At 38.4% G+C, this 22879-nt stretch overlaps 1 protein-coding gene across 4 annotated transcripts in view; it reads left to right on the top strand.

Annotated features, from left to right (window-relative positions):
* The window catches only part of gapvd1 (GTPase activating protein and VPS9 domains 1), a 36496-nt gene extending 33978 nt beyond the window's left edge, over nt 1-2518 (top strand). For all 4 annotated transcript variants that reach the window (XM_056772714.1, XM_056772713.1, XM_056772712.1 and 1 more), the window contains 2 exons: nt 150-347; nt 1690-2518. In XM_056772714.1, coding sequence (XP_056628692.1) covers nt 150-347; nt 1690-1830 — 339 coding nt within the window. In that variant the 3' untranslated portion in view covers nt 1831-2518. The remainder of the gene's footprint in view (nt 1-149; nt 348-1689) is intronic.
* The last annotated feature ends 20361 nt before the right edge of the window (nt 2519-22879 follow it).

Genomic DNA, 22879 nt, shown 5'->3' with positions numbered 1-22879 from the left:
TTCAACAAATTGTTTATTTTTTACAATTATTATACAATAAATGACGCCTGCCTCAGATGATATACCTCCATCTATATGTCTAATCTATTTTACATATATCATTTTATTTTTTATCTATTTGTTTATATATCCTGTGTATGTATGTGCAGGTTTATCTAAAGGAAGCACCATGGCCCTCAGCGCAGGCTGAGATCAGGACCATCAACGCTTACAAGACCCCTCGAGATAAAGTGCAGTGCATCCTGCGCATGTGCTCCACCATTATGAACCTGCTCAGTCTGGCCAATGAGGACGCTGTACCTGGAGCCGATGACTTCGTCCCTGTGCTCGTCTTTGTGCTAATTAAAGTGAGTACTGAGACACAAACACTTACAGTGTTAATTGTCTGTTGTGCATTCTGTAGCATGTTGATTATTGCTGATAGCACGAAGCCCCAAAAGCATGTCCTCTAAATCATGAAATACTTACAATACTCTTCGGTTTATTATAAAGGTATCTCTTTAGAAGTGGTTCATTATGGTTTCATTTCAGCATGCTTTTAACCAATTATAATTATCTCAATTACAGTTTAACATCAACACATAATGGCTTTATTAAACCGCTTTCAAGCTGTAATGAAAAACTGCTCATCCATACAAATAGAATCGTAATAGAGCAGCCTTTATTCCTTCATTCTTTAAAAGATGCTGAACAATCTCTGCTTTCTGGACTCGGCTGATGTTTAAAAATCCGCAGCACGTAGTCAAGTGTTTAGAATTACACATACAGCTTCTGAAAAAATTACGAAACCACTCCAAGTTCGTCTTGAATCAGCATTTCGACATGTTTTGTGTTCATTCTATTCTATACCTCAATGTGAATGACTGAGAGCATGCAAAGATACTGGAAAGCTGTGAATAAAAAATAGGATAATTCCATTCATTTTCTTTGTTTACCGCCTGGCCCGAAATTAACTTCCGGTCTGTGTTTGGTTATAAAAAAATATATATTTAATTTCTATTACTATTACTATTCATTACTATTACTATTCATTAATATTAATATTTTATTGTATATTAATTGGATTAAATAAAAAACTACTCGAAAGTTTTTGATTCTTTGCGGAGGTCTACTGGAAGTTAAGTTTGGGCCAAGTAACGTTTGTTTATGTATTTGCCACTTAAATATTGTAATTTGGAAGATACACGAACGTAAAAAGTTATTTAATTTTTTTTACCAGTTTATCCTGTTTTTAGTTTATTTATAATATTATTTTATTTATTATTAATAAATGCAAAAGAAATTAAACTTTTATTTGGAATTTGGGAAAAATATTGTTAGTAGCTTACCGAATGAATCAAACATTATAAATTTACCTAAATGCATACTTATAAATAGACAATTTTGAAAAACTGAAAATAATTTTGAAATGGTCAATGTTTTCAGAGCTGTAAAATATTGACGAATTCACTGTTGCTTACGTTAGACTTGCATTGTTTGCCTGACAGTTTGTAAGTTTTTTGTGTGCTTATACTTTTTTTACTTATTTTGTTCTCCATACCTGTTTGTGTTTTCTTGCGTGCGTATGTGCACACCCACACCAGATTTTTCCGCCCCTAAACGCATTTGAATGTGTAAGCACGCACGACGCGGGTGGTCAGGTGTTATCTGGTACGTTAAACCACCCCCTCCCCCCCTCTCTCCCCGCAGGCGAACCCACCCTGCCTTCTGTCCACCATTCAGTACATCAATAATTTCTACGCCAGCAGGCTGAGCGGGGAGGAGTGCTATTGGTGGATGCAGTTCACTGCCGCCGTGGAATTCATTAAAACCATCGACGATCGCAAGTGAAGCAGAACAAGCCACCTGTATGGGCAGACTGTAGGAAAGAGAGAGAGGACGCCCACTCCTACCCTTCAAGACCGCACAGTGAGGCATCGCCTCAGTCTGTATAGCTGTACATAGAGACAGAAACATTTAAAGTTGAAAACGATCAAACGTTAGATGCGATCATGCCAGGTTTTACTGTGGTGGGGGTATTTAACAAATGAAAAAAAAAACTTAATGAAAATGGCTGGTCTACTGATTTTGTCAATAACCCACATCTCTTTTTCTGTGTAGTACTGGGGAGGTGCTGGGGCGTAGAATACAATTTTATATAAAAGATTTAGCGAATAACTAGCTCTGTTATGAGATACCTATGAAATAATAAAGGGACCAGGAACTACCTGCAATGATAACGTATGTGTCGGGACGCTCCAGAGGCGAATCCGTGATTTTTGCCTCCTCGTGCAATCGTAGCCCATTGAAATCTTACCGTCAAGAGTCACATCAATGAGCGCATCACCATACGTAGATTCAGCCAGTGTATCTTACAGTTTATCAAACCAATCACACCATTGTTTTAACAGGGCAGCTTGTTCTATGAATGTAAACAGGTGTTGTCATTGTTGTACATTCATTCTTTACTACGTCTCCCAGACAATTTGGAATTAAGGGCCCACATATTTATATAAAATAAAATGTATTTATTACTTTACTCCTGTATTTAATGTTTCGTTTTTATATGTGCTGACTTGATGTCGGGCAGATGGCACTTCACCGAACACAGTTTGGGATGTTCGAGTAATGCATTTAAAACTCACAGCGTTGTTACAGCAGGGTGTCCTCGCAGTGCTAGATGCGCTTCGCTGTTATAAATTAGTGCCTTGCAGATGTTTGCATTATAACACTGGTTCTTTAACTGGGTTTTCTGCCCCATATTGAAATTCCTGTCCTTAGATGGGGAAGTTCAGCTCGTCAGAGTTGACAAACCAGGCGAAAAGTGAGTATGTTATTCATCACGTGGACATTTAGGATGTGGATTGACTCTGCTCATGTTAACTAGCTTTTACAGTGTGCTGCTATTCATTTATATGGCGGATTGGATTAGGACAATTGATACAAAATGTATTGTAAAGAATTCGGCTCATCTCGTGTGATGTCATCAGCTTTCTAGTATTCATACATTTCATTCAGTTCTCTAGTGATCTGTATTAAACTGTTACTTCCATGTCTTCACTTTATTAAGACGTATCCCAAGTACAGAATACTGCTTAAGAAGGTCTTGGCTTGAACAATAATACGTCCATATCTGCAGGAGTGCCTGTCATTAGGGAATATTTAAACACTGGTTTAAATATACACTCATTTTTAGTGGAATTGATAAATTGATGCATTTGTTTGTTTGTGATGTGACATTTAACGTGTTAAAGGTTAACTCGTGTCAGAATGCCTGTAAGATCCATCTCATGTTTACGTCTTTCCTACGATCATTATCATTTGCAATCTTTGCAATCTATTGCATTAGACTTTATTGCCGCAGTGGATCCATTAACCAGGAATATAAAATGTTTATCTGTTTATTGTTCTGGATACAACTTTCCACCAACTTTTGCACATGAACAGAACCGAAGCAAAAGAACCGTACTCCTAAGATTGTGATACTGTCATGTTTTCCTCCTCCAAATATGGCTTTTAATGAATAATCGCTTGTGTGTTCTTAAAAGAAAACTGAATGGTCCTGAAATAGCAAATACACTTAGAACAATTAGCTCTACCTCCTGCTAGTTCAAAAAGGGGATGAATAAAATATAGCTTTGCCGTTCTTTTCCTCTAGCTTTTGTAGCCATTAGAGCTTTGTACATGTTTTATTTCTGTCCATCTGATTTGAATGGTGCATGAACTCAATATGCTGATCGCCAGTTGCTAATGCAATGTGAAATCTCTGCTCTCGCACGAACCGTAACCGAGCACCAGCTGCAAGCCTCTTTGTGTAGTCCCAGTACATAGAACAACATTTATATTATATGTAAATATTGGAACTGGGTGTTACATTTTTAACTTATTTTCTAATGTGACATAACATTTTTCACCCTTTTGTAACATGGGTTGTATTGATTTATTACTTTGTCACACGTAGATCGGACTGGAAATGTTTTCCAACATGATTCTGGTGCTGTATTTGATTGCAATGCTTGGATGTTGTAGCAACGTTGCAGCAATGCTGCATCTGAATCCTTTGGCAAATTAACTTTAGATGCAAAGACTATATATTCAAATGACATATTATAGTTTCTCTGTGTATAAAGTCTTAACAACAGTATGCACCTTGGTTCATGTAACCTGTGGCAAACATTTTGAAGATGACTATCTTGATGGCTTCTATTGTATATTTCAAGTAAAGGGTTGTTGTTGTTGTTGAATACAGTGTAATGCATTACAACTGGAAGAAATAAAAGGTAGCAGCAATCTGAAATGGCTAATAACATCATGATAAAGGTTTTGAATAAGGAAGTTTTAATTGAACGCATGTTACTCTTTAGATCAAATGCACTACCATTTAGTTTAATATTCTGCTTTGCATAATTTAGCAAAAGTGAATTATGAAAATGTACCCACCGATGAACATAACTTGCATAACTGGTGGAAACAGGGTTTTTGGGCAACTGAAGTTTGAGAGACTCGGGATGAAATGGTTTAATAAGCAGCACCGTTTTCTCGACTTCAAGTGTTTTAAGAGCTGTACAATCCCTACTGTACCATGTTGGTCGTGGTTTGAAAGAGCATGCTAATCAAAATGAATTATGGGAAATATTTTACATTCATAAGCTTACTCAAACCTCTGGTGGTAAAATATTCTGTGTTGATTTAATATAAACCTGTACATAATTCTTAAAAAATATATTAAAAGAGACTTTTTGCTGTGTGAAATGTCTGTTTTTAGACAAGTAGACTTGTTTGCTTTCTATAACATTCTAAAGCACGTCCGATTTGCTTGGTTTTTATTTTCTCTCGTTGTAATTTTGTTAGCCTCATTGCAAAGGCAAGGTCAGAATCCGCATTGACTTTCTGCGCAAATCAATAACCACAAACAAAACTTTCCATTTAGCTACTAATACAATGTGCAATTAACAACAAGAAACTAACTATATTTAAAAAATGTACAGATTCCTTTACATTCGGAGGTCTGAAATCTGAACATTGAATGCATGGCTCAATTGTTCAAGTAGAAATAAACAGGGACCACCACAAATGGCGAAGCCCCCACACTCGCCACACATTTAATTACCACTGACAACTGTATAGCAGATTTGTAACAGGAGATTTTCTCAGTGTAATAGACTCTCTCTTTCTCTTTCTCACCACTTGAGCGCTCTAATTGTAATCTTTCCATCAGAGCAAAGGAACAGTGGGGTGCCTTTGCTTCACTTGATGATATCTCTGATTGTTCATTTAAATTCAAATTCGGCCAGAAAAAGGATAATTAGTTGTATTAATAACCCAAAATGACTCGCTTGGTCGGGAGATGAAATGGCTTTTGTTTAGGTGAGATCGGGTGGATATTGGCGGCCTGCTGTGCGAGACTGAGGCCTTATTGGTCAAACAGCTAGTGATACGAATACACTTTGATTACACAACACAAGGTCGTCTTTAAAGGCGTTTGCCAGTGCTGTCGCCGTTTATCTGCTTGTAAACAAAGGTTCTTGGTGGTTTGGTGATTTGATTTGGGAATGGGCTTTTGTCTGATGCAACTGTGTTACATATTGATGTCAGATTGTTGCATGAAGATCTAAACAGCCTGAGGGCCAAGCCCAGATGGCACTGAAATCACAGATCATCAGTCCGGCGAGGTTCTTGCATGTCTACACACACGCACAAATTCTGTGTTTGTGCTCAAATAAAACAAAAACAAATGTAAAATAAAATAAAAACGCGTTTATGTGATTTGCATGCAGCCAAAGAAGTTAAATAAAGTGTGTGTCAACCACGTTAACTCGCTTTTATACATAAAATATGAAATCTAAAGTATTTTATTTATATTTTATAATGCTCCCACGTGCCATAAACATCTTGCTAATGCAAAATTACCAACTACATATTTTTCTAAATTATCAAGAGCTTTATTTTTATTAAGCTCTATTTTCTTTAAGTCTGGCAGCCTAATACCACACAGGGTATACTATGTTTACACCTCTACGATATGATCAACATATTAAAATGTTCTTGAAGACGCAATTGCCATCGGGGATCGACAGACGATGTCAATAAATGTCATTGCAACGGCAATGGTTGAGTGAGTTTCATGCGCCCAATGACCGCTAGATGGCAGCCGCGCCATTCGCCACCAGCGTCGTCTCCTCTCCTTGAAACAAAGAACACACGCGGCTACTGTAGCACAGACAGACGCACCATTTTGTGAAATCTTCCTTTTAAATACAGCATTTGACACAGACACAATAATATCGATTGAAAATTCAAATAAAACATATTAAAATATTAGCTATTATATGTAGAAATTCACATAAATACGAACGAATACGTTTCAAGGACTAATGTATATAATTGTAAGAGTAGATATAATATTATTAGGCTAACATCGCATTCTAATGAATAAAAAATATTAAATACATTATATGTTAAATACCTTTAATTAATTTCACACTCTGGGACATTAAGTTATAAACACTCAACTTTTGTTTTATTTAAAATTTAATTTAATCCAAAGAAATGTCATCATAGTGTATACAATGTGGAAAGTTACAAATCTAGTGTATTTGTATTTTTAAGAAATACACACCTAATGTTTCCATCCTCCTGCTACATAGAATTGAATACAGAAGATTAAAAATGCTGCTTCTCAAATATGTTTAACCAAAAAAAAAACAATTTTAGATATTGTTGTGTATAACTTTGGGAAATTAGTTTCCATCTGTTTCTTGACCATATCTAACGGTACATTTTAAAAGCACCGTGAACCAATATCCAAAATCAATAACCCACTTTATGGCAACCCTACGTGCTCATAATCTCTCCCTTTGTGATTCAGTCAATCAAATTACAAAACCTCTGCTGACACCACTCGGGTGTTTGTTGTTCGTCTATGTGCTCACACGTGCAATCGTGTAATGAATAAAAGTCCCTTACGACCTGCTGCTTTTAGGGGTTTATTGAGATGCGTGTCCCCTGCTTTCTCTCCAATAACTGCGCCTGCATATATATTTAGTTGCGTCTGTGCACTTAATAAAAGTTCAATCGCAACTGGAAGCGTTGGTGGATGTAAAAAACGACACACCTACACACGAGAACACAAACAAGGCAGCAGCACGTCAATTAAATTAAAGGGCGAAGCTAAATGAACAAAACGTCAAACGCACATATTAAAGCTAAATGAAATAGCCCGGAGGAGCTTGCGAGACGTGCAGATTACCGCTCGGGAGGATCCACAAAGATGTAAATAATGAAACCTGCAGACGCTGTGATCCCAGTGTGGACACGAGAGACTTCGGCCTCCTATATTCGCTTTCAAACGTGTTCTTCATCTAAAAACAAGCAAGCATTGAACTGACTGCACTAATTGTGTTATTAGACAGCATGACAAAACGCACCGCGTTGAATTAATAAGCCGAGGTTGTGTGCAGTTTATGTAGCTTTCTGCATTAGATATATCGTATATTATGGCTTATAGAAGATAAATAACCAGCCGTGTCTCGTAATATATTATGAACTGTGTTCTTTTACGTCCTGTGTAGTCATTGTGAATTGTTTGCACTCTTAAAAGTGATGTATTCTTAGAGTAAAATGTTAGATGTTTAATTTGATGTTTTTTCTGTTTATGATTGAATCATAAAAAGTGTGTTGCTACCGAAAAGAATCGCACCTTTGGGTTAACATCCCATGACTCGCGAGGCCTATGTGATGTCAACAAAAAAGTTATTAAGAGCATTTTCGATTTTAAAGTGAGAAAGACCAAAACAATTCTCTACAATGATGTACACTGACACTGAGAAATGTAATAGCCTCGATTCTGATTTTATGCTTAAGAACGCTCCTCCATTGATGTATTTTATCTCTGACGTCCTCTCTGAGGTCCGCCACCACGATCAATCAGACATGCATCATCTGTAGCCAATGGCTCCCTCCGAGTAAGAGCGATCTGGCCTAAGTATCTACGCTTGACGCCTGCTTTGCTGATTTCTGTCAGCGTCAAAATGAGAAATGAGCTCTGCGCTGTGCCACTGACGTGCCTGAGGAACTCAATTGACAGGGACACAGTTTTCATCACCAAACCGTTATCCGATAGGGGCCCCATCGCATCTTATACGCTAACGTGACCGGTCTCAGTCACGCCGCATTGTTCCTCAAGCAACAGGTGACAAGTTACAAGCAAATGTGGTTGTCGTCACAGTGGCCCTCCTTTGAGGAGCCGACCCGGAGCAGGGTGTCTGGCGACGTGCCCGATGGAGAAGTGAGCTGTCCCGGCTCTCGACGTCGGCGAGCAGGGGATGTCAAATCACCTCTTCATCGGAAAGAGTTTAATCTATGTTTGATGGGAGAAAACATCTTGTCATGGCCAAAGAGATCTGATCTCAGAGTAGCCGGTGGCCTTGTAATTCTGCATAGACTTTCAGAGCACAGAAAGCAGGTTTTTTCATTGCTCTGGCAGTTTGTGTAGTAGTTTAAAACCATAGATGTTAAATTAACACTTAGAAAATGTAGTTCAGTATTAAAAAACCTAATGGAATAATTCATCTTATCTCGTAGCTGTGTTTATTATTAGCGGGTTAGCCTATTTTGCTTCTTTTGCCTGCCTAAACATTTTTTCCTCACTTTATCTTTCTCTTGCTCTAAGGTTGTGTGTGTGTGTATGTGCGCGTGTGTGTAACTCACATATTTGCCATTGCAACAAATAGATTAGAGTCCTGAATGTTGGATTGGGGTTTGAGAACATGTAGGTTTTACACAAGTAAACTGATCTGATTGATTTGTGTACCGGTAGTTGTGTAAAAAGGTAATTGTTTAAATCTCTATAACAAAGGGACCAGAGCTTTTGGGTAAACCTGTTTTGGGTAAACTCAGTTTTAGGCAGAAACCATGCATCTTCACGGTGCCATAGATTTTTTTTGTCTCAATGGTTCCTTAAGGAACCTCAACATCCAAAAAACATTTCTGTTTCACAAAAGTTTTGTTGTGGCGATAAATGGTTCTTCAAATTAGAACAAGCTAAGAAAGAGATGGTCCTTTGAAGAATCTTTGAATGGTTCTTTGTGGAAGCAAAAATGGTTTTTCCGTGGCATCGCTGTGAAGAACCTTTATTTTTAAGAGTTGACACTGCAAAAATAAATAACCATAATAAAACCATTAACCATTTAACCATTCCATGTTTTGAAAAACAAAACATTCTTTAAATGTTGTTAAAAAATAAAAAACGTCTGACGGAATATTCTTATTTTTTACAGTAATTGTTTTTAAGTGTAATGTGAAACCCACAACACAAAGTTGCTACGTCTGTGTTATTAAGATTGTTATTTATGTAACCAGCGAGATGGACGACTGGTTATTAAATATAAGACAGCATGATAGACCGCTGCTATTCTGAAACTTAGTTTGAATAAGACGCTGCAACTTATGTGTGTCATCAAATCCTGCCAGGTGAGAGTTCCCGCTCCCCATTTCTCCTTTTTTAGATGCCCTAGTTCTTTTTCCACCCTCCATTTCTCTCTTCTTCTCCCTGGTTGCCTGGAGTATGCCCTGCAGGTATTTAACACAGCCCTGACTTTTCTGCTGCGCAGTGCTGTTTTACAGGGCACAGGCATTAAACAGGGCCGGTCCTGGCTTCCCTGCCCTGCTTGTCAACCCAGCAGGCTAACAAAGGTGAATTTGCTCGGTATTAAAGAGACTCTTGTAGGAAAGCAACGGTTTGATAGCACTGCTGCTTGGTCCAGTGTCCTGCTGACCACTAATAACCCAGCACTTCGTCTTATGGACAGGACTGTGATGCTTTCTCACTAAACACAACAGTTAAGCATAATGTAGTCTCATGTGAGACCTTTAACTACACAGTGTAACACATTTTACAGTTCTTCCTGCACAATTCTATGGTGTTAATTATTGTGGTTATATAATATTTATTTTGATGTAGCATCAATGTTTAAGTGTATATTTAACTCAAGTAAATTTTGTGCTTATATAATTATTTACGATATATAGGTATATTGCAAATAAACATAAACTGTAATCATTTTCACATATTTAAAACATTTGTTTCAATTGTCACTGTCAGAAAATTCTAGAAATATCTGTGTTACAGGGAAGGTGGGATGAAGCGATGAGGGGTGTCTACATCTGAAACTAGGTTTGTGAGCAAAAATGATCAAATGTACACTTCTGAAGTTTTGGATGACTCATTTTTAGTAACTGTTATGAGCTCAGTGTGATGCTATTTCTGCGTACGAGTTATACTACTGAAATGTATAAATGTGTGAAAAAAAATTGTGAGTACAGTTGATATTGAAAAATTATATAAAAAGAATGTGATGAACGTATTCAGCACACTAAAGTTCACAAAGAAAATCCTTTGTTGTGCTACTAATTGAATAGGTTTGATAAACCGTATGTCACAGCTAATTTAAAGCCATTAACCGCCCACTTTCTGTAAACAAGAATAAACTGAACAAAGTTTGACTGACACGTAAAGCGACATATCACTGCTTTTAAGGGGCGAGTTGTCTAAAATAGATGATACAGTAATAGTCGGCTTTAAAAAATAATATTAGTGCTGTCAATCGATTAAAAAATATTTTTTTCTGTAATGAAGCAGAGACTTGCGATATAACTTCAGGACCACATACAGTAGTTTGTAAAGTGTTTTTGTTTTCATGATACAGGTGCAGTGATGGACACTTCATTCACGAGCGTCCATGCACATAAACACAGTTAAGCGTATGGCAGATTGCATGTCATTTCAGGAGACGCGGCGCTAAGATTAATACACTATGCTTGTCAACCTGTTTAGTAGGGAGGCCATTTAAATCGAATATGGTTGTGGGTATAGAAAAATACCATTCCACAGAAGCCCAATGAGGTAATTCGATTAGGCTTCTAAAATGGGAAATCTAACATGAACTATCTCACAACTCATACAAATCTGATTTAAAAAGACATTAATAGAGAGGCCTAATGGGAAAAATGCCAATTAAGCATTGATTGCCTCCAAATGAATGTGCTCGGCATTATAGGAAAGATGTGTATGAATGCGTGTGTGTGTACGTGGCGGTTCCCAAAGCAACAGACAGTGTCTGACCTCGGCCCGGTGACACAACCTCTCTCTCTCGCCTGACCACTCTGTCACACAGCTATAGCTGCTCACCCACGGAGGGGATGACAACACTATATATTAATTGAGGGATTTCAGAAAAAATAATAATAACAATTAAAATACCTCTACACCATACAGTATCTCTCACTCTATCCAGCACCCTGCTGTCACACTACATTTAGGGGTGCCCGCAGAGAAAGAGAGCGAGAGAAAGACTAGACACCATCTCATCTCTTCTGAAAGCAGCCACAATTTGCTTCCATTGTAACAAGGTGCAGCCTAAACTGATAAATTGCAGACTAAATGACGGCCACACTTCACTTGCTTTCTCCATCTCACACACACTCGCAATGCCCTCCTTAATTTCAGACCTTTCTGCTATTCGCTGGTTTCTTGGCTTGTCAATTCCGCCTAATAGCGAGAGGCACTACAACACCAGGCCCTGACAGACTCAGATCAAGAATGATGAACATCTCTTAGCAGTGTCTTCAGTCCTGACTTGAGAGGAATCCTGAACGCAGAAATTCAGCCGTGCTCCTCATACAGGGCCACGTCGACGTGGGCTCATAAATGGGTTTGTTGATGCACTAAAACAAATGGGTTTAATTTACTTGAAAGCCAGAAAATGTGCAGATTCAGTAATTTGATGCCAAATCAGCTATTTTGAAGTTGAAAAACTGGAAGCTGCCCCTTGATATCTGGTTCTGCATAGTCCATATGAGAAAAAAAAATGTGTGAACAATTTGAGGGTTAGTTAGAAGGAACAATAACCTCAATAATGGCTTTAAATTAAACACCATAACTTAACCCAAAACAGGTAACACTACAGAAGTGTCAACACAGCTTAAACCTGTGAACCAAAATTGTTTCTATAACCTCTTTGATTAAAAACAACAACTTTTTACTGCCCCCATATGTCGCCCGGGCATACGTAATTAAATATTCAGACCCGATGGCCACTCCCCCAAACACTGTAAAAATGTATTTGTTGTTTCGACGTAAAAAATGAAGTCAACCGGCTGGCATAACATTTTGAGTTCATTCAACATAAATATATTAGTAAAGTTTTTATATATTAATTCAAAATTTGGAAAAATCTTTTTTACAGTGCAACAACATGATTATAAATCACATTGAAACAGGTTCTGACACAAAAACCTTCAAAGCCTCACTCCCAACACTGCATTCCTTCATTTTCCTCGAATGATACCTGAACTAATAAAGGAAAGACGCAATTTCCGCAAGTCTGTCCCGGCCCCCGCCCCCGTGAAGAAAAACACGAACGGGGGTCATTAAAAACCAAAACAGTGAGTAGATGCTTGTCTTCTGCGGGTAGATTTGTATTGTATATTCTAATTTTACTGCCTAAATTAGAGAAATAAGCATTCCCATGTAAATTTATTCATGGTGAAGGAGCGGGAGTCTAAGGGGGTGCGCTAAGATCTGCCAGATAATGCATAATTTCAGAGCCGAGGCCCTCATTTCTGCATCAAGCCCCTGCCGTAGCGCCTGGTCATTAAATGCTAAAATAATGGCAACCTCGCAGCTTCCTCAGCCTAATTGCCTCCTTCTCCAGCGCTGCATTCTCAAGACAATAATGATGTAGTGTGCCTGTACCACCAGCCTTTCTATTAATAAGATTGTATTTCTAAGTGTGCCGGATGACGCCGACGTCTTTGGAGTTTAGTGCTGTACGAATAAGAAGCGACTGGCTCTTTCTCTATGTATTCATGTTTACTGTGAGACGCTGTGCAGGCATCTGTGCCGCATGTCTTTATACAGAGTACTGTATGTAATGCCGTGTCGCTGTTAATCTCAATGTGGGGGGAAATCAAAGAAAGAAATCTCATTAATAAAATGTTATGTCTGCTTTTCTGCACTGGTTGGCTTGTGGTAGGCAGGTAAAGCGTGAGGCATTTTAATGAAATTCACCCCCCGCGCACACTTTTTTAATTGGTGGGGTTTAAGGAGGCAGACGTGTGTGTTTCAAACCGAGATCAATACGTTAGAGTTATTTTCGTGGATGAGGAGTTTTGCTTTCTTTGGATTGAGATCCGAGAGTGGCCATAATGAAGTCTCTCTCTCTCTCTCTGGCTTCATTCTGCTAGTGGCTTCTTATGCCTTTAAATCTTTTAGCTGTGATCAACAACATACAGTCAAAAGCACAAACTGAAATGTACAGTAACTTGTGTATGAACTTTCTTTGAATGCCTGCCAATATAAAGATAGGCCTACAATATACTGTATTTTAACTTCGCCTCAGATGTTTAGATCTGGAAAAACTGAGAGATTCATCCATGTGCAGCACGCATACAGTAGCTCTATAAATGAATGTGTGTAGCTGAAATAATTCACTCTTGCTAAATGCTTGAGATTCTCCATCTTGGAAATCTGAACAGAGTGAAACATTGTTGAGGTAATCTGTTAAGACTAGTATTCTCCAATGTGTACTTTTTTCCATATCTACAAAGCATCTGCTTTGAGAAGAAGTCTCAAATTACTCTCCATTTAAGCTCATTGATGTCTATGAGAAATAATTGAGACAAAATATTTCATAAGATTTGTCCTTGTCGGCTGACTGTCATTTTAGTTGATTGTTTCTCAGTAAAAAATCGGAACTGAAGTTGAACATCAAGGTCAGATCCCGGCTTGTGTTTTTTATCGCGTGCACAAGTGTGCATAAACGTACCCCGTGTTGCTTTTGATGACCGTAATGGTTCACGAGTTAACACTCAAAGCTCTTTTCCTCACGTTGGGGCTCAGAGGAGTCTTTCCACAGGGCACTTAAAGCGTTATCTGGCCGTTGAGGGAAACCTCAAGTGGTTTTGACGGCATTGACTACCTTAAGCACCCTCTCAGCGCACGCTCTCTCCGAAACATTTAGCCTTTGCTCATCTCCTCGCATCCTTAAAAGCTGAAATTAATGACAGGAGCTCAGCCGCTCATTTATAATTGCTTCATTATACAGTCGTGTTCTCCTGACAATAATGGTGTTTGTGGTGTATTTCTAATTATGTGGCATTTTTTGCGCTTGTTATCAAGGACTTCAGGTTTCCTCTAATTACACGGAAAATAATGACCGGCCCTGCCTTAAACTCGAAGCGTCTCTCTTGGATTGCAGCACAAACGGTCTCTTCGTGTAGCCGTAAATGCGTAAATCAAAAATGAAATCCGTCTCTGCTGTCCTCTTTTGGAGTGATTTTGAGGTGGTTTACAGTAGGGGATGCTTTTCTTTTTAAATCTTCTCAAAAACTGTGCTTGTTTTTCTTAAACATTCCCTTGTCAATCGTTGCATTGTGATTTTTTTTAACTTTTTTTAATGAAAGCTGCGATCGTAACTTTGGCCATCTTGTCAACTCGGTTTAAACTTGTGGGTATATGTTGAAGTCATAGGATGTCAAACTGACATTTCCCAAACAATTATACCTGACTGCTCAACATACAATCTAGAATATGTGATTTTAAGGAATTGTATTGGTTTATCTTACAGAATTTTTGCATATTTTTTTAAATGCGGTGAAAATTTCAAATGACAGAAACGGACCGTACATTTACAAGTTATGTGTAAAATTACGTTAATAAAATAATTTTACTTCACAAAATTGTTATTTGACCTTCTTTCCGTCAGACCAAAGTATTGAAATCGTTGCCATTGCGTATCATGTTTGAGGTTAAAGAGACCGCTTTTAACAGTGATCTTTTAGTGTCGTTATAGTTTTTTTGTGTTTTTGGGAGGTTTTAAATAACCAGTTTTGTTTTTTATCTTTAACCAAAAAATGACATATGCAATGAACTCAGTTTGCATGAATTATTTGACTTTTTCCCAGCTACCACAGCATTGCGCACTCTCTGAGGTAAGTGAGACATGCCACACTTGACTGAAATCGCAACTTAATTCTTTAAACTCGCTACAGTTCAGCGCGAATATGGCTCGACACAGCGGGGCGAGAAGATTTGGAAATAAATGAAAACAAACAAACACAAAAATATCATAATTATATCCAATAAGGCCCCCGAGGAGATAATCTCGCCACCTGACGTGTACGAGAGATGACATTTGATGATGCGTCCCGCTTAATAATCTGCTGCGGCGACGATGATAGCATCGCCAATAAAGTCTTCCTTAGATAGAAGCTTAATTCAACCACAGGAGATTAAAAACCTGCGCTTAACGCCCACTGCGCTCAGCTGTTCCTTCTCTCCGCGTTACACGGACGGATATAGATAATGCCATTATTATAATTAAAGTGTGTCATGAGCTGAACAAATCTCGCTGTTTGGAATGGTGCGTAATGGTGACCACCACTGATGCTTCCATTTGAGAAAGAAATCCACATTAGTCTCAAACAAATAATAAAACACCAGGAGCGTTAAAGTCAGTTCTGTTCTTCTGCCTAAAGGAAGAAGGAAAAAGTCTCTCTCTCTCTGTCTTTAACACTTTTTCCTCTCGCCCTCTCTCTCTTTCTTTTTTTGGGGATTCTGCTGTTACAGCATCTACCTCCACCACAGTAGGAGCCCTCAGAGGCGGACTTAATTAGTTGCTAAGAGAAAGCCGGCTCCACTAGTTCTGTACGGATCCAAGTTCTACTGTGAACTTTGCTAATTATCAGGTAGTCTGTAATTTTCCTTTCTCCCATGTGGCCCCTGACAAAGAGCTGCTAGAATAAAGGGAACAATTAGATGACAATGATGCATGGATGTTGAGAGGGGGGTGAAAAGAGAATGGATATATTTCATTTTCCCAGTCTGAATATGCTTGGCTGCCCGGCGAGCGTTCATTGTTTTAAAGTCATGACGGGCATGAATGAGATCCAGAGGAGACATTGCCATACAGCACATTCTCAAACTAAATGCATATCAGGTGCCACGACGGCTCATTGTGCCAATGATGTGATGAAGCAGGATTTTCATATTTAGAAACTACACCTGTCTTAGTATGTGGCGGATGATAATCGTTTCATTTTTTAAAACCAAGTGAGCCGCTGACCTTGAAATGCAAAATGGAAATGGTGTCATATGACGTGGTGTGGTTCTCTTAATTTCCATTCCATCCATTTGTTATAGTGTCCGTATAATACCAATGCCAAGATTATGGGTTTGAGGGAGCACATAAAAAAGTTGCTCTGTAAGTTGCTTTAGATAAAAGTATCTGGCAAATCCATAAATGTTAATTTTTGTGATCTATTATGGAAGAAATGTGACTTGAGTTAAGATTTGGATTCTGGCATTTGTCACCGTTAAGAACATTTATGAGGACACTGCCATCTGCATTAACCCATTAATATATTCAAATGCCATGAATGCCAGGATAAGATTTCTCTTCTGTGTTTTAAATAGACACCCGGTGTCATATCACGCCAGTTTGGTAATAGTCTTTGCTTCTTGAGTGGCCTTTAAAGTTCATTGTGTCAACATCACGAGCCATTTGAGAGTCTTTAGCATTATCATGGAAAAATTATGTGATCGTTAAATACCCAAGGGCATCTTGATAATGATAGTGAAACCCAAGATAACACAAAGGGTGGGAGGAAATCTACTAATTTGAGGCACATTTCATATGTTTTACTAATAAATTAATATAAATTTCATAGATTGTTAAATTGTTGATCATTTATCTTATTTCAAGATATCTGAGGTGGGAAAAGGCAGAATGATTTAAAAACTAACAATTCAGGTGTATTGAGGTTCATTTAAAGGTCCAGTGGTTGAAATTTAGCGGCCTCTATTAGTGAGGTTGTCAATTGCAACCAACGGCTCACTCCCCCCACCCTTTCAAAGCATTACGGTGGCTGACACAGAACTATGAGGTCATCACATTTTCGCTTCTTTGGCGATGGAGATACTGTATTTACGAAATGTGCTCTATAGAGAAGTTTGTCCGTTTAGGGCTACTGTAGAAAGGGGACCGGTTGTGCATCGAAATAGCTCATTCTAAGATAATAAGTCTTTATACACCTCTGAAGACATATTTATGTATATTATATTGCCTTTTTCTCAACAGATCCTCCAAAAAATGACACACTGGACCTTTAAGGTACAATATTGTAGTTTGTCCAAAAAGTGATGTCCAACTTTGGACACTTGACATCATGGCTGTTTATTCTAATATTTTATTTAAGATGCATTTGTAAATATGTTGCAATATTGTGTTTGGAGGAAATATTGTACAAATATACCACCCAGACAACACTTTTGACCAATTCTTTATCTCACACGTATTCTCATTGATAACACGTCTTCAATGCTTTTGAAAAAGTGTGTCATTTCATGTCATTCCAATGAAGTTTTTGCTAATTCTAAAGTCCGCTTAAAACCAGCGTAGTTTTGCTCTCATTAAACATTCATTACCGCACTACTAACAGCCCTGAAGTTGGCTGCGTTTTCAAATCTCTATCTTCCTCAGTCCCCCCCCCCTCATACCACGTCGCCCGGTCGGTGCGTAGTGTCTGTGTCAGTGATTCCAGAGGGAAAAACTTTTAACATGCACGCCAGAGAGCTTGCAGAACAGAATCCACTCCTAGCACACTGGCTTTAATTGTCCCTCAGAGACCGGTGGAATTGGAATCTAAGTGGAAAAGCAGTCTAACTCTCCCATCCGTCTGTCTCTCTTTCTTCTCGCCATCTCTCAGGGGTCGTGGTGCTTGAGATCGAGAAAGGAGGGGCAGTTTGTTTGGGGCCTTCGATGTGGCTGTCTTTATATTGTTGCTGGAGTCCGGCGTTTTCCTGTTCTCTCTCTCTCTCTCTCTCTCTCTCTCTCTCTCTCTCTCTCACGCTCGCTCGCCTGCTCGCTTGCTCTCAGCTCCACACTGTTGGGCTTTATTAACCCTCCTAAGCATGGGGGACCTAAGGGAGGTCAGACATTGGTCGTTAAAAATCTATTGTGACTCGTCGGGAAAATGAATAAATGAGCACATTATTTCCCCCCTTCGTGTTCCGCGCTGTTTGTCTAATCAAGTGCGAGCGGCGGGCGAAGTCAAGCGGGGCTGACGCGCACATTTTATTTAAGTTTTTTGGTCTGTCAGAGGAGCTTAGAGGTGTAATGAAGAAAGGAGCGGTGATTTGAAATATAATCCCATTACCCTGATGAAATTACAAAGACGGTGAGAGTTCACAAATCACCCGCTGTGTTTTCTATCAGCAGTGATGCCCCTGTTGAGGTGGTGGCACCCAATGGAAGCCGGAACAACCAATGAGAAGTGACAGCACTGTAACAGCCCGAGACCGCAAAGCAGGGGAAGAAAGCGGGCGGCTGGATCCCTTTGCATCTCGTGCTGCTGCTGCTGTGTTTTTGCATGGTAGAATCTCATCAAACTAATCACTGTTGTGGCACAGGAAGTTTATTGATAGTTTCAAGCGTAAAATGGTTTTAAGATTCATGCACATTAAGATTAAAGTGTGATGCAATGTACAGTCAATGAAATTGAAGTTGGGCACACTGGGACGTTATGCTATCATATTGAGGACAGTGGTGGTCCACCAATAATTTGTAGTCCAAAATGTTTTAATCATGTCAATAATTTCTTTCGTCAAATAGTTTTGATTTGACGTGCGAAGAGATGTGTGTTTAAATCCAGACTTTTCACATAAATCAAGAATACCTGAGTATAAACTGGACAGTTATCCGCATGCATTCACCCATGCATTCACATCGAGTTGCATGATGACGTAAATTTCATAATATTTTATGAATAAGCCAACGATCTGCGGATGTTGTGACTTAATTCCTCTAAACAAATCAAGACATGTTAATGTGTGATTTCTGCCGAAGCATTTAGAGGCGCTTTTTAACTAAACAAAAGCATGCACATCAACTTCTATGGGTGCTCGACCAAAAAACGGCAGCTCACCAAGGCTCAAAACGTATAAAAGATCGAACAGTGGACTTTCAAATAGCGTGTGACGTTTCGAGCATGCAGGTTCTTCATCAGACATGTAAAAACATCAGGCGATTATTTAAAGATAACATAACATCAAAGATCTTAAAATCAAGAAAAAAACAGAATTAATCTATTTCAAACACATCTAATCACATTTTCTATAAAGAAAAAACAAATAAGAAGGGAACAAATTTAATCAAAGTTAGTATAGTTTTAATTGTAGTTTTACTCATATTTCAAATTGTCTTATTTTTAGATTTTCCGTTTTTATGTTGATTTTTGTTAAAGTTTTAGCAATTTAAGTATATTCTGTTGTCATTTTATAATTTATTTGTTATTTTTAATATTGCTATATAAGTATAATACATTTTTATTTTAGTGCTTTAAACTTTTTACAGTTTTTTTTGAGGCAACACTTCCGTTTTTCTGTTAGTTAAGTTTATCAATAATCTTTGGGTCAATATTTTAATTCATTTCAATGAACAGAAACATTTTCAAACTTTCCAAGCTAGTAAACACAAACAGCCTTCAATTAAATCATTATAAACTAATTGTGAAAGTCTGATTCAAAATATACAATTCAATAAAAATGTATAATGATACTCAGGGATCATGAGTTAAAAAATCCACAGAAACCAACCCCCAAAAAAGTTCAAAGAAATGTCTCAACATCTTTAATCGAAGAGGTTTCAAAAGTAAATTATTAATATTGTCTCCGTAACTTGGACATTTAACTCAATACAATCTACTCTATTGTAGTATGTGATACGTTTTTTACAAAAAATCTCATAGAGAGCACACCGGCATCAGTTTAAATGGACATGATGCATTTGAGGCAGCGATTTGTATAGCGCCTCTATGATTAATACAACCTCTACAAAGCCAAGTTAAAATCTTACATACAGAGAAAACACACCATACGAAAATAAAAGATATATCAAAAGCCTTGAGCGTGTTAGCGAGACATTTGTGTGGTAATGGAAAGATTACGTGCGTCCTCTCTCTCAGATACTTGCTGTGTAATCTCCCAGTTCAATCTGAGGCAATCCCAGCAAAGTAGCTATTGTGTTATTTGTGAGCGTGGAATCCATATACCCTCTTTGATTTTTCTACTTGATAAGCGGGCTGCTCATTCCTCGGGAAATATAATACAGCTGCATTGTGTGGGGTGGGGTAAATATTCCCCTATAAAGTTCCTCTGTCTATCTCTCTGTAAAATCCTGCTGTAATTGGTTGCTTCCCGTGCCCTTTATGAGAACATTACCAGGGCTAATAATGCTAAAATCTACATCTGCCTATAAAATGCTACCCATTTTTAACACTAATGAAGTCAATAGTGGCTAGCTGGGTGTGTACCAGTGAGTGTGCACATGAAATGTGGATTAGGCTTAGGTGCAGTGGCGTGGCACGCTGAGGATTGCCCTTTCTCAGAATAGAGTCGTACGGAGGTTATTTGTGTCTAATTGGTGTGGTGGAATGATAATGACTTGACTGAAATGCCCTTTCAAGCATTGCAAGATCGCATGTAGCTTCCCGTTGCCACGGCGTGGCTTGACTTATGGACCACACGGACGCTTTTCAAGACTATAATGTGGTAGCTTCTTCAATAATTGCATTATGTATTGCAACTGTCTCCAATTAGGCCAAACTACATACTGATGAATGCAGAATTTCAGAGTTCGGACGTAAAGCGACTAGTTTGACCGACTAACAGAAAGGATTTAATGAGAGTGTCACGCCACTTAATATTTCTACATTCGGAAACACACTGGAACCAAGATTTCATCTTATTGGCTTGTTGCTATCCATGTTTAACATTTGTATCCCAAACGGGCTCGATCCGTTACCCTCATCGCCCAGGACTGCTCATCTATTCCTCGCACACGCGACAGCTCGTCACGAGCAGGGGAGCAGATTGTACAGGAAAAATACTTTGCTTTCCCTCTGCCCAGTGGAAAACAGCACTGTCATATGCCCGTCCACGCTCAGCATGCTCGCCCGCCTTTATTCAAAGTGACAGTAGCAGGGCTTGGGACCCTCTCCTCTGGCACCGGGGCTCCAGGCCTGCCCATGCATCTCCGCCGCAGCACATTAATTCTAATAAAGCGCCGCTTTAGCGTGCTAGAGACCCGCGCTGGGGGTGGGGTTGAGGAGCAGGGGTACTAGACGAGCGGTATAAATACACACTTTAATGAAGGGAGGACACGGGCGCAGGTGGCACGGCTGGGCAGGTGGCACCTCACGCCCTCGGGCTCCTGGGCGACACCGCTGTTGCGGCGTGCCCCGCTCTGGGGGGTTGAAGCGGTGAAGATTGCATTTTAATTACCAAGCACTTCTTCTACGTCCTTTACAGGGGTCACAGGCTGAGTGTGAGTTGAGTACAGGAGATGCAGTGAAGGTAAAGTTTGTGATTGAACGTAAGGATGCACGAACAATGTGTTGTAGACTATATTTCATGAGTTTGTGTGTTCTTGTTATCTAAGCGCACACGGTAAACAGTTCTGGGTGCAGTCTGCTATAGAGGGGCTTGGGGAGGATATTGTACTTGAGTAGCAATTGTTACTTTCTTATTATTATAAGATCGTATAAACATATATGAGGAAAAGGCAAAGAGGAAGGATGTCGACAAAAGGCTCTCCTGTTTTTGCTAAGTGGTTGATATCCTTAGGACAGCATCATGTTGACCCTGGGACAACATTTAAATCAACCAATCAGATTTCAGAAATACATTTACAGTTTATTTTCAGTTTAATCTTCCTACCAGGATAAGGTGCTTCTAGACCATTGTTTTTCACTTATCATTTCCCTCTGATTTTAGGGGTAAGTTATGGTAAGGGTTGGGCTTTGGTTTGGGTTTAGGTTTTATTATAAAAATGTTGTCCTTAGGTCAACAAAATATGTTTTCTTGAGGACATCAACTACTTGAAAAAATCTGGTCGAGCTAGACAAAACTGACGTTAGACTGGCTTTTATAACATACACTCTCTGAAAAAATGGACGGAAAATGTACTTCAGTACTCTTTCAAAAAGCACACCTTTGCACTTAAAGAGTGCATATTAGTACCTATGAGGTAAATACTGGTACCAAATGTAGACATACCTGTACATAAATGTTACATATAGGAAATTTTTAAAGGTACCACCCCAGTCACAGCTTGGGTACATTTTTTTGGCACTGTTTCTGACAGTGTATACATAGTAATAATTAGATCATTAGAATTTACATACAATCATTATATGTGGTCTAAATAGGGATCTAAAAATTTTATAAATTTATCTTGATAAACCAAACTTTAACATGGACTTTTTAAACATCTTTGATTTATTATAATTGTAAGTGCACCACAATATTTAGCGATGAATGTGTTCATCAGAATTTAATATATAGCTGGAGGCGGAGCATCTTAGGCTAAAATGATATTATATTTGACCCTATCTTTGAAAATCAAGCTAAAGTCTCAAAATCTAATTATGATTAGAAGCATCAAGTAGTCATAGTCATGGCCATAAAATGATAAAATTAGCTGTAGAGAACAGATCTTGTGAATTTGAAATAAATTTTATTTATAATAATGAAATGAATGAATATATTGATATTACGTTTAACCTTTTAACATGATTTATTGAGACTTTATTGCACTTTATATGTATATGCTCTTTGTTCGCTGTGTGTTTTGTTTTATGTAGTGACCTGTATATTGCTTGTGAGGTGACCTTGGGTGTTCTGAAAGGCGCCATGAAATAAAATGCATTATTATTATTATTATTACGTGTTTTTCTGTAGCACAACAAAAATACTAAACGTTGGCTTCCTCTGATTTCAAATCAGTCAACATTAAAGAAATAGAGTTTATTTGCAAAACAATTTTTTTTTTAAATCATGTTT

The sequence above is a fragment of the Triplophysa dalaica genome, chromosome 18 (assembly GCF_015846415.1).
Source record: "Triplophysa dalaica isolate WHDGS20190420 chromosome 18, ASM1584641v1, whole genome shotgun sequence".
NCBI lineage: Eukaryota > Metazoa > Chordata > Actinopteri > Cypriniformes > Nemacheilidae > Triplophysa > Triplophysa dalaica.
This window is presented reverse-complemented; position numbering and strand designations above follow the sequence as displayed.